This window comes from Anomaloglossus baeobatrachus, chromosome 5 (assembly GCF_048569485.1).
Source record: "Anomaloglossus baeobatrachus isolate aAnoBae1 chromosome 5, aAnoBae1.hap1, whole genome shotgun sequence".
Lineage (NCBI taxonomy): Eukaryota > Metazoa > Chordata > Amphibia > Anura > Aromobatidae > Anomaloglossus > Anomaloglossus baeobatrachus.
The window spans coordinates 505,252,931-505,268,729 of record NC_134357.1 but is presented as its reverse complement, the minus strand read 5'-3'; the positions used below and the strand labels follow the sequence as shown (position 1 = coordinate 505,268,729).

Sequence of the window (15,799 nt, the reverse complement as noted above, 5' to 3'; positions counted from 1 at the left end):
GCTGGGAAGAGGGTGGCTGATGCTGGGGGAGGCTGGGAAGAGGGTGGCTGATGCTGGGGGAGGCTGGGAAGAGGGTGGCTGATGCTGGGGGAGGCTGGGAAGAGGGTGGCTGATGCTGGGGGAGGCTGGGAAGAGGGTGGCTGATGCTGGGAGGAGAGAGGCTGATGCTGGGGGAGGCTGGGAGGGGGAGGCTTGGAGGAGGGAGGCTGATGCTCAGGGAGGCTGGGAGGCTGATGCTGGGGGAGGCTTGGCGGAGGGGGGCTGGGAGGAGGGAGGCTGATGCTGGGGGAGGCTGGGAGGAGGGAGGCTGATGCTGGGGGAAGCTGGGAGCAGGGAGGCTGATGCTGGGGGAGGCTGGGAGGAGAGAGGCTGATGCTGGAGGAGGCTCATGCTGGGGGAGGATGGGAGGAGAGAGGCTGATGCTGGAGGAGGCTCATGCTGGGGGAGGCTGGGAGGAGAGATGCTGATGCTGGAGGAGGCTCATGCTGGGGGAGGCTGGGAGGAGAAAGGCTGATGCTGGGGTAAGCTGGGAGCAGGGAGGCTGATGCTGAGGGAGGCTGGGGGGAGAGAGGCTGATGCTGGGGGAGGCTGGGGGGAGAGAGGCTGATGCTGGGGGAGAGGCTGCTGCTGTAGGCGGGGGGAGAGAGGCTGCTGCTGGGGGAATGGGAGAGAGGGGCCAATGCTAGAGACAGAGGACAAGGGTTGAGGGATAGAGCAATGACAATATCGATGGGGGGGAGTGTAAGGACTCAGAATGAGAGGGGGGCAGCATTGGGAGCTCATTATGGAGAAGGGGCCGCATGTGTGGGCTCAGTATGGAGTGGAACAATGTAGGGGGAGTCAATATCAAGAGTGGGGTAGTGTGTGTGTGTGTGTGTGTGTGTGGGTCTCAGCATAAGCGCTAGTGTGGTGGTCTTAGTATGATGAGTGGGGCAGCATGGAGGTGTCATTATGGAAAAGAGGAAGGCAGCATTAGGAGCTCATGGAGAGGGGCAGCATGCACGGGACACTGTGAGGAGGGGGCAGCATGCATGGGACACTGTGAGGAGGGGGCAGCATGCATGGGACACTGTGAGGAGGGGGCAGCATGCATGGGACACTGTGAGGAGGGGGCAGCATGCATGGGACACTGAGGAGGGGGCAGCATGCATGGGACACTGTGAGGAGGGGGCAGCATGCATGGGACACTGTGAGGAGAGGGCAGCATGCATGGGACACTGTGAGGAGAGGGCAGCATGCATGGGACACTGTGAGGAGGGGGCAGCATGCATGGGACACTGTGAGGAGGTGGCAGCATGCATGGGACACTGTGAGGAGGGGGCAGCATGCATGGGACACTGTGAGGAGGGGGCAGCATGCATGGGACATTGTGAGGAGGGGGCAGCATGCATGGGACACTGTGAGGAGGGGGCAGCATGCATGGGACACTGTGAGGAGGGGGCAGCATGCATGGGACACTGTGAGGAGGGGGCAGCATGCATGGGACACTATGAGGAGGGGGCAGCATGTATGGGACACTGTGAGGAGGGGGAAGCATGCATGGGACACTGTGAGGAGAGGGAAGCATGCATGGGACACTGTGAGGAGGGGGCAGCATGCATGGGACACTGTGAGGATGGGGCAGCATGCATGGGACACTGTGAGGAGGGGGCAGCATGCATGGGACACTGTGAGGAGGGGGCAGCATGCATGGGACACTGTGAGGAGGGGGCAGCATGCATGGGACACTGTGAGGAGGGGGCAGCATGCATGGGACATTGTGAGCAGGGGGCAGCATGCATGGGACATTGTGAGGAGGGGGAAGCATGCATGGGACACTGTGAGGAGGGGGCAGCATGCATGGGACATTGTGAGGAGGAGGCAGCATGATGTGAGGACAATGTGCAGATCATATTTCATAATCGAGGAAGGTGTGGTGGGTATAATTTATAAGGGAGGGTAGTGCGTAGTATATTAGGGGCAGTGTGACAGTCACAGTATATAAGTGGGGACGGTGTCGTGGGAATATTTATACTCATGCTATGGTTTGATGTGCCCGTGGTGATCCCCATTGGGGGGGGGGTTAGTGCCCTTCGTTTCTCATTGATACTTTTTAAAGTGTTTTACAGCGTAGATCTGCCTTAAACAGATGTCGTGTGCGAAAACTCAGTTTTACGTTGTCAATAAGGGGCGCGACCACTTAAAGTGCCTAGGGCAGCATGAAGGCAAAATACAGCCCTGGGTACAACCACGTTATTAATCCAAGATATGCCTCGACACATTTAGAGATTAGGCTGTGTGAGGTAGCACGGTCGGCTGCGCAGCAGAAGACACGGGATCCAGGCATTAAGGTTCACAGCACACGGTTTTAATCCAAACAAAATGTGCCTCTCCAGCAGAGAACTCAGGGAGTTCTGTTCACTCCCTCACACCCGGCACACCTGCCCTTGTTCCTGTTTCCATTTAACCCTTCCTTCAGCCTGTAGGGAAACAGCATTAACCCTGGAGTGGATCTACTTTCTATCATGGAGTGAGCACAACCGGGGCGAGACATACCGGCCGTCATAGATAACCCCGGTCACAGTCTCACATACCCCCCCCTCAGTTCAAGCGTGCGGGGTTGAACTCCTGCCATCAAACACGGGCCGCGGGACAAGGCATCGGCGTTGCCCTGCAACCTACCGGCCCGGTGTTCAACCGTAAACCGGAAGTTCTGCAGAGAAAGGAACCACCGGGTAACCCGGGCATTCCGTTCCTTGGCGGACCTCATCCAGACCAGTGGAGAGTGATCCGTCACCAAGCGAAACTGACGTCCCAGCAGGTAATAGCGTAGGGACTCCAAGCCCCACTTAATCGCCAGGCACTCCTTCTCCACTACGCTATAATTCCGCTCGGGAGGGGTGAGCTTCCTACTTAAGAAGGTGACGGGGTGTTCCTCCCCCTGAACCACCTGTGACAGCACTGCCCCCAGGCCGACCTCCGAGGCGTCAGTCTGTACTATGAACTCCTTCCGGAAATCAGGGTGTACAAGAACGGGCTGTCCGCACAGGACCCCCTTCAGGGCCCGGAAGGAGTCCTCGGCCTGCGGAGTCCAGCGCACCATGACGGACTTCTTGCCTTTGAGAAGGTCCGTCAAGGGGGCTGATAGTCCCGCAAAATCCTTTACAAACCTCCTGTAGTACCCCACGATACCCAGGAAGGCCCTAACCTGCTTCGTGGTCAGGGGTCTAGGCCACTTCTGGATCGCCTCAACCTTGTTAATTTGGGGCTTAATCACTCCTTGGCCTATCACGTAGCCCAAGTAGCGGGCTTCCGTGAGTCCCAACGCACATTTCTTGGGATTGGCTGTCAATCCGGCTGTTCGAAGCGCGTCCACCACCGCTTGTACCTGTTCCAAGTGGGTCTGCCAATCGGAGCTGTAAATAATGATGTCATCAAGGTACGCTGATGCATACGCCTGGTGGGGTTCCAGCACTAAGTCCATCAACCTCTGGAACGTGGCCGGAGCGCCATGTAACCCAAAAGGCAAGACAACATAGTGGAAGAGACCCTCCGGCGTAACAAAAGCGGTTTTCTCCTTGGCGGACTCCGTCAGTGGCACCTGCCAGTACCCCTTGGTCAGGTCGAGCGTGGTAAAATATCGCGCCTGTCCCAGCCTATCAATCAGCTCATCCACCCGGGGCATGGGGTAGAGATCGAACTTGGATATTTCGTTCAATCTCCTAAAGTCATTGCAGAACCTTAAGGAGCCATCGGGTTTTGGTATTAGGACAATCGGACTAGCCCATTCACTCCGGGATTTTTCGATGACCCCCAGGCGTAACATTGTCTTTACTTCCTCCGTTATGGCTTGTCGTCGAGCCTCCGGTACCCGGTATGACTTCAGGCGTACCTTCAGGTGGGGCTCGGTGACAATATCATGTCGTATCAGACTGGTCCTACCGGGCAGCTCGGAGAAGACATCGGGGTTCTGCTGAACCAACCGTCTGGCCTCTCGCCTCTGAGTCTTGGTGAGGGCTTCTCCAATCCTTACTTCCGGTTCGTCCCCTCCGGAGGTCGCTGGAGCCGGATGTGAACGACCCGAAGAGGAGGGAGATGGGGAAAAAACAGCCATCAGGCTTTCCCGTTCCTGCCAAGGTTTTAATAGGTTGACATGGTATATTTGTTCAGGTTTCCGCCTACCGGGCTGCAATACTTTATAGTTAACCACCCCGACTCTTTCCTTTATCTCGTAGGGGCCTTGCCACTGAGCCAGGAATTTACTCTCCGCCGTGGGGATTAATACCAACACCCGATCCCCGGGTTTAAAGGTCCGCACGGTGGCTTGTCTATTGTAGCGGCCGCTTTGCGCGGCCTGAGCCTCCTGTAAATGCTCCTTCACAATTGGCATGACCGTGCTTATGCGGTTCTGCATACCCAAAATGTGTTCAATCACACTTTTATGGGGGGTGGGCTCTTGCTCCCATGTTTCCTTTGCCAGGTCCAACAATCCCCGGGGATGTCGCCCGTATAACAATTCAAAAGGCGAAAACCCCGTGGATGCCTGTGGCACCTCACGGATGGCAAACATCAAATAGGGAAGCATCATATCCCAGTCTTTCCCGTCTTTTGAAATCACCCTTCTTAGCATGGTTTTCAGGGTTTTATTGAAACGCTCGACTAAACCGTCCGTTTGAGGATGATACACAGACGTACGCAACTGCTTGATCTGGAGTAGCCGGCATAGCTCTTTGGTCACTTTAGACATGAATGGGGTCCCCTGATCCGTAAGGATCTCCTTGGGCAACCCCACCCGGCAGAACACAGCAAACAACTCCCGAGCTATAAGCTTTGCTGCAGTATGTCTGAGAGGTATCGCCTCGGGATACCGGGTGGCATAGTCAACGATCACTAGGATGTGTTGGTGCCCTCGAGCGGACTTTACGAGGGGCCCCACCAGATCCATCCCTATCCGTTCAAAAGGGACTTCTATAATGGGTAACGGTACCAACGGACTGCGAAAATGGGTCAGGGGTGCGGTAAGCTGACACTCCGGGCAGGTTTCGCAGAACCGTTTTACCTCCCCAAAGACCCCGGGCCAATAGAACCTTTGCAATATTCGCTCCTGCGTTTTCTTGACCCCTAGGTGGCCACTCATCAGGTGTTTATGAGCCAAGTCGAGGACCCGCCGGCGATACGGCTGGGGCACCACCAACTGCTCTACCCCCACGCCCCGTATTTCATCTACCCGGTAGAGTAAATCTTGCTTAAGAGCGAAATGGGGGTACCTTACCTGGGCACCGGGCAGCTGTGCCACCCCGTCAACTACTGTCACGCGACTCCGGGCATGTATTAACGTAGGGTCCTGGAGTTGGGCTGTCCCAAACGTATCCGGGGACGCCTCCAACTCCGGGATGGGCTCGACCATCTCAGCCTCTCCTGCCAATACCTCTAGGGGTGACCTATCGGGTTCACACTCTGTCCCTATCATGGTGACCCCTACGGCAGGCGTCCCGGATTCAGGATTGTAGGGCTCAGGTCCCGGACTGACCAATATCTGAGGGGACTTAGTGGGTCCCCTCCATAAAGTCCAAAAATAGGGCAGATCCCTTCCTAGGATCACGTCATAAGGAAGAGTGTAAGAAGTCCCAACTCATGTTGCACCTGACTGCAAGGTGCTGTGATGGTGACAATCCCCGTGGGATAGTCTCGTCGGTCCCCATGTATGCAAACCACCCCCACGGTACGCTTTTTGGGGTTCCCCCGTCAGATAGGGCGACAATACCTCAGCCCACTGGGGGGGTCGGCAGCTTTTCCCGCTCGGCCACCCGCTCAAACACCGCCAGGAACGCTTCCACATCATCCCCCGGGGTCATCTTTTGCAACGCTTGTCTCACCGCTTTCCGGACGCTGCCGTCGTCACCCGGTCCCGGGGTTGTTGCTGCCGGTCCGGCACGGATCGACTTGGCCAGGAGAACCATCTGTTCTTGATGTCTTTGTTCCTGCAATTGCAAGGCTTGCTGCTGACGTGTATTGGCCTGAACCAGCTGTTCTTAGTGCCTTTTTTCCTGCACTTGCAAGGATTGCTGCTGACGTTCCAACGCCCGGAGCAGGTGTGCATTGGTCTGTTGCTGCTGTTCATTAGCCTGTTGTTGCTGTGCATTAGCCTGAGCCAGCTGCTTTAGTATGTCCTCCATGGCGTCACCGGGTTTGGGCTGTAGTATAGCCGCTCGAATCCAGGACATGTGCTACTGGGTCACCAGGGATGGATGCTACACCTCACCGGCTGTCATGCCCGCATTCTCCACCATATGTGAGGTAGCACGGTCGGCTGCGCAGCAGAAGACACGGGATCCAGGCATTAAGGTTCACAGCACACGGTTTTAATCCAAACAAAAGTCCACAACAATATACATGTGCCTCTCCAGCAGAGAACTCAGGGAGTTCTGTTCACTCCCTCACACCCGGCACACCTGCCCTTGTTCCTGTTGCCATTTAACCCTTCCTTCAGCCTGTAGGGAAACAGCATTAACCCTGGAGTGGATCTACTTTCTATCATGGAGTGAGCACAACCGGGGCGAGACATACCGGCCGTCATAGATAACCCCGGTCACAGTCTCACAGCTGCTATCCACTAAGAAATAGTCTAACCTGCTAAAATCTAGCCGAAAAAAAGTGTAATCCCTTTCTTCTGCATTTGTATATCTCCAGATGTCCTGAAGATGGTGTTCAGACATCAGAGAGCTTATCTCCTTTCTATGGGACGTAGAAATGGAACAATCCAAGTGTTTCAACAATGGCAAATTAAAATCTCCACAAATATTTGTTTGTCCCACTGAAAAATTAGAATATTTTTGCAGAAACTTCCAAAGGAAGCTAAGTTGAGACGTATTAGAATAGACAGACGCAAGGGCATACACAACATTATTCAGAGGACATACCAAAATAATAAACCGCCCTTCATGATCTAAATTTTGAAAATGGAAAGAAGGTGATAAGGTGTTCTTAATAATAATGCACAGCCCAGCTTTCTTTCTACTTTTTAGACTGGCAAAAAAAGAATGAGGAAAAAAAATGTTATTTAATCTAACAAAATCAGGTACGGTAATAAAAGAGGAGATATAAGAATACAAAGAACATCACACTTAGCCTTAAGCGCTCCCGCCACACCATAGATCTTTTTACAGTCGAATTCAACCCTTTGACATTTAGACACATACATTTTATCCCCATATTAATCAATAGGAGCAATAGAACAATACATTACTAAGATGGGATAGACAAAAAACAAACAAAAAGAAAAAACACACAAAAAAACAAAAAAGCCCCCCTGCAACAACTCCCACATATAACATGTACAAGGGCTACCGCAGCTAGCTGGCCGCTGAACGGGGGCTACAGACCAGAAAATGTCCATGCCCAGAAACAATGGACAGTAAAGTCACAGATTTTACAACAGCTTAAGTCCAGCAGTTGGCTCCAGTTCATCAGGTTTTCAACCATTACGCAACAATTTTCCTGGATGGCGGATACCTGAATCCTGGATGCCGGAATCGGATCTGGGACCAGGTTCCAAGATACAAGGAATTTACTTAGCTGGTCTGTCTACATGTAACCTACCCAGGGCCCCATTATTTTATCCGGGAAGCCCCACCGATAAGTGATAGCAGCTTCTCTCAACACCTTAGTATAAGGGGTGAACTCTCCAGCCAAAGTACTTGCGGAGAGATCAGAAAAAACATCCACATCTTACCCAAAGGTTTTGACCGATTCCCCATGGCCTGCAAATCTCTCTGAGATTTGATGTTCTTTGCTGGTTTGTCCTGAGGAAGGGAGCTGTGCCTCCTGAAACGCGTTGACCTGACCTGTGCATGAAATAAAGCAACGTTAATCTTAAGCTGATATGATCCAGTGGTCTTTGGCGCGGCTTTGAAACCCATTTCTATTACTCTGTTATCTGCCCTATGGGGACCGCTGCCGGGACTTGGAGTTTCATGCTGTTATAGGAGTTGTGACTTTCACAACCCCTTTTGGTGAGTAGTATTGCTCATTGCCTCACCCTATATATATTGGGGTAAGACCCTATTGCACTTCTTTTTCCACAGTTTTTCTTCGAATCAGGCACAATGGGAGGACAAAAGTCCTAAATGGAAAGGTAAAGAGGTCCTTGGAGTATACAAGTGTGGGGTCACTTGTTTCCTTTGACTCGCCATGGTAGGAGTAAGGAGAATGAGAGTGAGAATTTTGTAGTCCAGACCCTTGTCTAGTGAGACTGGACCCTGTAGAAGACTGGGTGGTGCTGGAAAACAGACTGTAAACATTATCTGCCAACCAACCCAAAACCTGCTTGCAGTGTTTTGGCTTCAACTGTGGTGTTCTGTGCACACCTGCAAAGTGGGACTGGAAGATAGGTCTAGATGATACATGTGTTGGTGTACTCCACGACAGGCCCAGTTTGCCCTGAGTCACGACCTCTGCATGTTTTCCTATCAGTGGAACAACCAATTCCCCATTCCTTACCCTTATGAACAAAGCTAAGAGAGGTATTATTAAAAAAAATCTATTCAATTCTCTAAGTAGCAGCAGCATGATCTTTAAGGCTAGATTCTCTGTATAAATGCTTCTTAATACACTATCCCTATTCAGAAGCTCGCCCTACACCAATTGTAAACTAAAAATAGTATTAGAGAATAAAATGAATTTAAATTAGCCCTGAAAAGGACTGCTGGTTGTGTGTGGCAGCACCAAGGACTGTAACATAATGAACCCTGCTTAAATGCCTCTGATACACTATCCCTACTCCAGAATCTCACCCTACACTCATTTCAGACGAAGAGTGGTATTATTAGAGAATAATTACATTTTTTAAGAAACAGCAACAGTAAGGTCTGTAAGCCTAGAATCCCTGCCTACATGCCTTTAATACACTATCCCTACTCCACCAGCTCACCCTACATTAATTGCAGATGAAGAGCGGTTTTATTAGCGTGTAGAATAAACTTTCTTTTACGTAGCAGCAGCAAGGTCTATAAGCCTAGAATCCCTAATTGGGGATTAAAAAACACTAATTGCAGACTAAATTGCAGGATATAATGTATTTCAAATAGCCCTGAAAAGGATTATTGGTTTACTGTTGCACCAGGAGGTACTGTAACACTATAAAACACTCATTTCACCAGCAGAAACTCCCTACCCTATTTCTGGGTACAATGCGGCAAGCATGGCGTCACTGGGTCTTATATAGACCCGATGACACTAGGCGGTCGGCCAGTCCCAGTAATGCCAATAGCTAACATGGCTACAGCATTAACATGATTGGCAGGCAATCACTGCATATTTAGTGGCTGAAATAAAGCCACAAAGCATGCAGTGTGAGGACTAGTGCATGGTGCCCGAGCATCAGAATACTCAATTGAGTATCGAGGGTCTCGAGCACCACAATGCTTGATTAAGTACAAAACAGTGCAGAGCCCGCTCACCCGTCACTAATAAAATGTTTAGTATGAATTTATTTTTGAGGCATCATACTAATCATATAATGTGGAGGGCCATCGTGAAAATGTCATACTGTGTGCAAGCCATTAAATTTATATAGCAGTTGTTGGACACTTAGGAGCATCACTTCTTTTGGGGTAAAATACAATTCTTTCTTCTCCACCTTGGAAAAGTGTTAATTATACTCTTAATGACTACACAATAACTGTTTTCTTTGAGGTGAGTAGTTTGAAGGAGTTTCCAATTCAGACTTCATAACTTCTATGAACACTGCTGGTCACAGAAAATTATGATTTTATTAATTGGATGAGAAAAGCAGGGTATTATATAATTACCTTACCAAGTTTCCTGATCATATATTGCAGCATCTCTACTTCTTCAATGTCAAATAAGATGGTAAAAAGCATTACTAGACAACCTTTTTAAGCTGCAGTTGTAATTAAATGTAAAATATATTATACACATGGTCCATAATAAATTCATATGCATTAAATGCAATAAATGCATAGGCATATTATTTGGATACTAATTTGTTTTCAATAACAAATAGTCAATGGTAAATGTGAGCATTTTATATTAATTTATTTATTGCTCTAAATTGTTTTTCCTTTATTAGAATAAAAAACAAAGAAAAAAAATGGCTACAATCCTGTGTGAGTTTTCAGATGTGTAAGAAGATTTTTTTTCCTTTTAAAACATTTCCCACAGTTTGAACATGAAAATGGCTTCTCCCCTGTGTGAGTTCTCTGGTGACTGACAAGCTGTGCTTTCTGTATAAAACACTTCCCACAAATTGAACATGAAAATGGTTTCTCCCCTGTGTGAGTTCTCTGATGTCTGACAAGATCTGATTTCTGTATAAAACATTTCCCACAATTTGAACATAAAAATGGCTTCACCCCTGTGTGAGTTCTCTGATGTCTGTCAAGATCTGATTTCTGTATAAAACATTTCCCACATTCTGAACATGAAAATGGCTTCTCTCCTGTGTGAATTTTATGATGTGTAACAAGATGTGATTTGTCTGCAAAACATTTCCCACACTCTGAACATGAAAATAGCTTCTTCCCTGTTTCAATTCTCTGATGTTTAACAATTTCACCTTTTGTAGAGCAACATTTCCCACATTCTGAACATGAAAATGGTTTCTGCTCTGTGTGAGTTAAATGATGTTTAACAAGACTATATTTCTCTGTAAAACATTTTCCACATTCTGAGCAAGAAAACGGCTTCTCCCCTTTGTGAATTCTCTGATGCCTAATTAAAAGTGATTGTTGGTTAAACAATTTGCCACATTTGGAGCATGAAAATGGTCTCTCTCCTGTGTGAATTCTCTGATGATTTAAAAGATTTGTTTTCCGATTAAAACATCTTCCACATTCTGAACATGAAAATGGCTTCTCTCCTGTGTGAATTGCTTTATGTGAATAAAGATTTGTTTTCCAATTAAAACATTTCCCACATTCTGAACATGAAAATAGTTTCTCCCCTTTGTTAGCTATTTCATGTTCAGCAGCCCTTCCATGTCTTTTGTTTTGTATATTTGTATTTGATGAAGCAGAAAAAAGGACCTGTTGAGAAGGCTCATGTGACATATTGTTTCTGAGAATGGCTTGAGGTGTATCTGGTATAATGACATGTTCTTCACAAGTATCTGGTGTGATACCAAGATTATCTGCTGAAAAATCTGAGACTTTCAGACATCCCTCTGAGCTCCTGGTACAGTCATCTGCCAAGAAAAAAAATATTTTATTATATTTCAGTAACTTTGCATTGAAATTATATTACTATTTATACTATTATATACTTTATACCATTTCCATGCAAACTGTAATACAATTCAATTATTGAGAGCCTAGGATAATAGATTATAGTGTTAGGGGCCCTTAATCAGTTTTTTTAGGTGATTCCATCTCATACATTCTCTGACAGGTACAAGCAAAGAGCAAAGCATATTGGGTACACATTGTCACAGTGGGATGGATTCACTTTTGATGAGAAATAGTGTTAACGAAGTACCCTATGTTATTTACATGTACTATTATTATTTATTTACTTACTGCAAGGTATTTGCTCATTTTGCTTTTATCCTAGGTTCTGGTTACAAGGGTGCATCACTGGTGTTCAAAATCTTTGCCCAGCGAACCATGAAGGACATGTAATGTACATGACCACAGTTGCTGTTATATTGTGCTGAGCACATTCAATCTTAAAGGGAACCAACCAGCATGATTTTGCTATATAAAGTAAAGGCAGTGCCATACTGGCACTAGTATGGTAAATAAATCCATAGCTTCAGTTACATAGTTACATAAGCTGAAAAAAAAGTCCTAGGTCTATTTAGTCCACAGTCCTAATTTCATCTTCATGGACGACAATGTTTGAGCTCATCGGGGTCACATTAGGGAATGACTGCTGGAGACTGGGGCACCTCAAATGGAGAGGCATGCACTTTTTGCAGACCTGAATACCATAGAAAACCTACGGGCTCGTAAACCTGTACCCCAGAACTTCAATAATAGTGGGATGCCATGTCTCAGCAGAAAATATTTCGACTTGTGAACAACAGGAGAAGTTGTTGTCAAGCTGTAATTGATTCTCAAGGCCATATGATTAGTTATTTTGACATTTTTTTGTTGCCAGCTCTCACAGAAACACTGCATTTCTGCTGATCAGAGCGATGCTGCTCTGATCAGCATAACTGAACAAGCAATCAGACACTGCAGTGATAAAGTCCCCTAGGGAGACTAGTAAAATAAATAAAAAATGTAAAAAAAGTTTTGAAAAAATAAAAAACCCAAAAAGTTAAAATCACCCCCTATTCGCTCCATTGAAAATAAAACTATTAAAATAAATTAAAATATACATATTTGGTATTCGAAGAAGAAGAGAAAAAGTGATCACAGCCCAATTATGCAAGGAACAATCAAATTAATCAAAAATTGATTTTTATTTAGAATAAATATTAAATATATGTTAAAAATATACAAGTGCTTGTTTAGACAACTCTATATCCATCGATAGTATACAAATAACGGGACCGTATCATGAAAAAAATCAATATATAGATATATACTATAAAATGGATTCAATTATCATATATCATACATGGGCCAAATATATGTATTCCTTAAGACTATAGATTGTAAATTGCAGCAGATATATTTGTAGATCAACAGGGGATACATTTGCTGCACCAAGGTTTACTGCAACTCTAGTGTTGAACATAGAAATGTAGCAGATATCGTTATAGACCACCAGGGGTCACTCTTGCTACACCGAGATGTATAGCTACCCTGATATTTACAATTACCCAATATTGGTTACTAAGTCAATTAGGAACATATCCATGTAAACCCATAGTAATAAAATACTAAAATACCAATCAGAATGTAAATACAAGATAGTTATTACATATATGAACCCATAGGAACGGTTACAGTTAGTAGCGTGTGACACCCGACACGTGTTTCGGTTTCTTCATCAGGGGGCGTATAGCATAGCTTTTCTATGTTTAACACTAGAGTTGCAGTACACCTTGGTGCAGCAAATGTGTCCCCTGTTGATCTACAAATATATCTGCTACAATTTACAATCTATAGTCTTAAGGAATACATATATTTGGCCCATGTATGATATATAATAATTGAATCCATTTTATAGTATATAGCTATATATTGATTTTTTCATGATACGGTCCCGTTATTTGTATACTATCGATGCATATAGAGTTGTCCAAACAAGCACTTGTATATTTAACATATATTTAATATTTATTCTCAATAAAAAACAATTTTTGATTAATTTGATTATTCCTTGCATAATTGGGCTCTTTGATCGCTTTTTCTCTTCTTCTTCTAAACGTGGTTATGCGATTTTTGCCCGTATATAGTCCTTGATATTATTAAACTGATTTAATAATGTTCACTATTTAGGGATGTATTATGTATTTGAAATCACTGTTTAAAACCCTGTTTGTTACATATTTGGTATTGCCATGTTCAGAAATGCCTGATCTATCACAATATAAAATAAATTAATTTGATCAGTACATGGCATAACAAAAGAAAAAAAATCCAAATGCCACAATTAATTTTTTTGGTCGCCGCAAATTTTTTTTTAAATGTGATAACAGACGATCAAAATGTAGCATCTGCACAAAAATGGTATCATTAAAAATGTCAGCTCACAATGCAAAAGAATAAGCTATAACTGAGCCCCAGATCCGAAAAATGAGAATGCTACAGGTTTCGGAAAATGGTGACAAAAGCGCTACTCTTTTTTTGGATGAGCTTCTGAATTTTTTTCACCCCTTAGATAAAAATAAAAGTACACATGCTTGTATCTACGAACTCATTCCCGCCGGAGGCATCACTTTTACCATATAGTATACATGGTAAATAAAAGACCCCAAAAACCATTGTATAATTGCACTTTTTTTTGCAATTACACTGCATTTGAAATTTTTTTCCCGGTTTTCCAATAGACTATATGGTAAAACTAATCGTTTTATTCAAAAGTACAACTCGTCCTGCAAAAAAAACAAGCCCACATATGACTATATTGATGCAAATATAAAAAATTATGTCTCTCAGAAGAAGGTGAAGAAAACACAAATGAAAAATCGTCCACGGGTAAAGGGGTTGATGAATAAAGAATCACTACAGTACAATGCACCTAATTCATTAAAGTGTTGCTCCAATACTTTTACATTGATAACTTATCTAGGTCATTCACATTAGATTGCTGGAGTTCCGACCCTCAGCACCCACACCTACAAGCTGCTCTCAGTGCTGATGGTAGCCAGATGTTAGCAGTTTCGGAGTAGAACAGCACAACTTCATCAACTGTATAGTGACCATAGGCGAGTACTGAATATTCATTCCTATTCATTTGAATAGCAGTGGATCTGCAATACTTGGTAGCAGTCACTACAAAGTTGCTGAAGCTGTACTGTTCTGCTCCGCAACTACTTACATCCGCCTACCACCAGCAATAAGAGCAGCTGATGGGTGGGGGTGGTATGTATATCGGAACCCCAGGGATCTGATAACAGTAAAAGTAGTGGAGCAATCCCATAAGAGGCACGTGCATCATACCGAATAAGGTGCACTGCCGCACATAGCCCTGACACACTGGCCGTATACCACACACGGCCCTGACACACTGGCCATGTACTGCAAACAGCCCTGACACACTGGCCATATACCACAAACAGCCCTGACACAATGGCCATATACCGCACACAGCCCTGACACACTGCCCATGTATCGCACACATCCTTGACACACTAGCCATGTACCGCACATAGCCCTGACCAGGGTGGATTTGATTTAAATCTAACTGATTTAAATCACGATTTAAATCACTAGTCAGTAAGGCTTGATTTAAATCAGTGATTTAAATCAAAGTTTCTACCTAAACTAGTTCTTGCTACTTTAACATGCAAGTAGATGAAGATTTTTAGAATCACTTTTTATATTACTTTTTTCTCCCCAGTTTAATGGGTTAATCATTCATATTTGGACACCACTGTTCTGTTGTACTTAGGAAAGAGAAAAATAATCCTGACCTTAATAACAATTTAAATAGATTTATTCAACTGAAACAATAACAATATTACAGCATAAGTTATTTGCTTAAACAAACATCCATGTTTGTTAACTAATTTGGCTAAACAAAATATATATATATTTTAAGAAACTTAGACTGTCAGCCCAGCTGACACATGAAAAACTTAAATACTACTGTCCCTGCTGTCCTCTGTAGCTCACTTGTCGTCATCTTCATCATCATCTTCTTCTTTGTTCCTATTCATAATCTGGAAAAGAAAAACAAGCTTTCCTGCTTTATTGGGTCCCAACCGATTTCTCAATTTAGAATGAATGAGTCCAAAGGAAGAGAATTTTCTTTCAACGCCTGCAGAAGAAGCTACTGCTGTTAAAAGTGAAATCATTACTTGAACAGTCTCTAAATCCAAGCGCTTAAGTGACTTCCACCAGTTTACTGGTGTGACCTTCCTTAAAATATCTTCAGCAAACATATATTTCTTGAATGGTTCCCCCTTAGCTCTGAAGTTTATTATAGTTGGCATTAAAGATGGATGATTGCTGGATACCCATGTCATAGCTAACTCCTCTTCCTCAGCACTTAGGTTTTGACCCTGATATTGGATATTGACAATATTTGCCAAAAAATGAGCTAGAGTCAGTGCTTGTCCCATTCGTTTGTTTACTGCTTGTAATTTAATTTTGTCCATGTGTAGTTCTGTTTTTAAGTGTTCACTCAGTTGCTTCCAAATTTCAACAGCATCCGCAATAAAACAGCTATTTTTCTGTATTTTGTT

The 15,799-nt window shown here is 45.1% G+C and overlaps 1 protein-coding gene across 1 annotated transcript in view; it reads right to left on the bottom strand.

Annotated features, from left to right (window-relative positions):
• LOC142312845 (uncharacterized) overlaps window positions 1-15,799 on the bottom strand; it is a 124,869-nt gene that overhangs the window by 47,358 nt on the left and 61,712 nt on the right. Inside the window, exons 9-10 of the mRNA XM_075351832.1 lie at window positions 10,096-11,182; window positions 6,900-7,005 (exon numbers count right to left, since the gene is read on the bottom strand). Coding sequence (XP_075207947.1) covers window positions 6,900-7,005; window positions 10,096-11,182 — 1,193 coding nt within the window. The remainder of the gene's footprint in view (window positions 1-6,899; window positions 7,006-10,095; window positions 11,183-15,799) is intronic.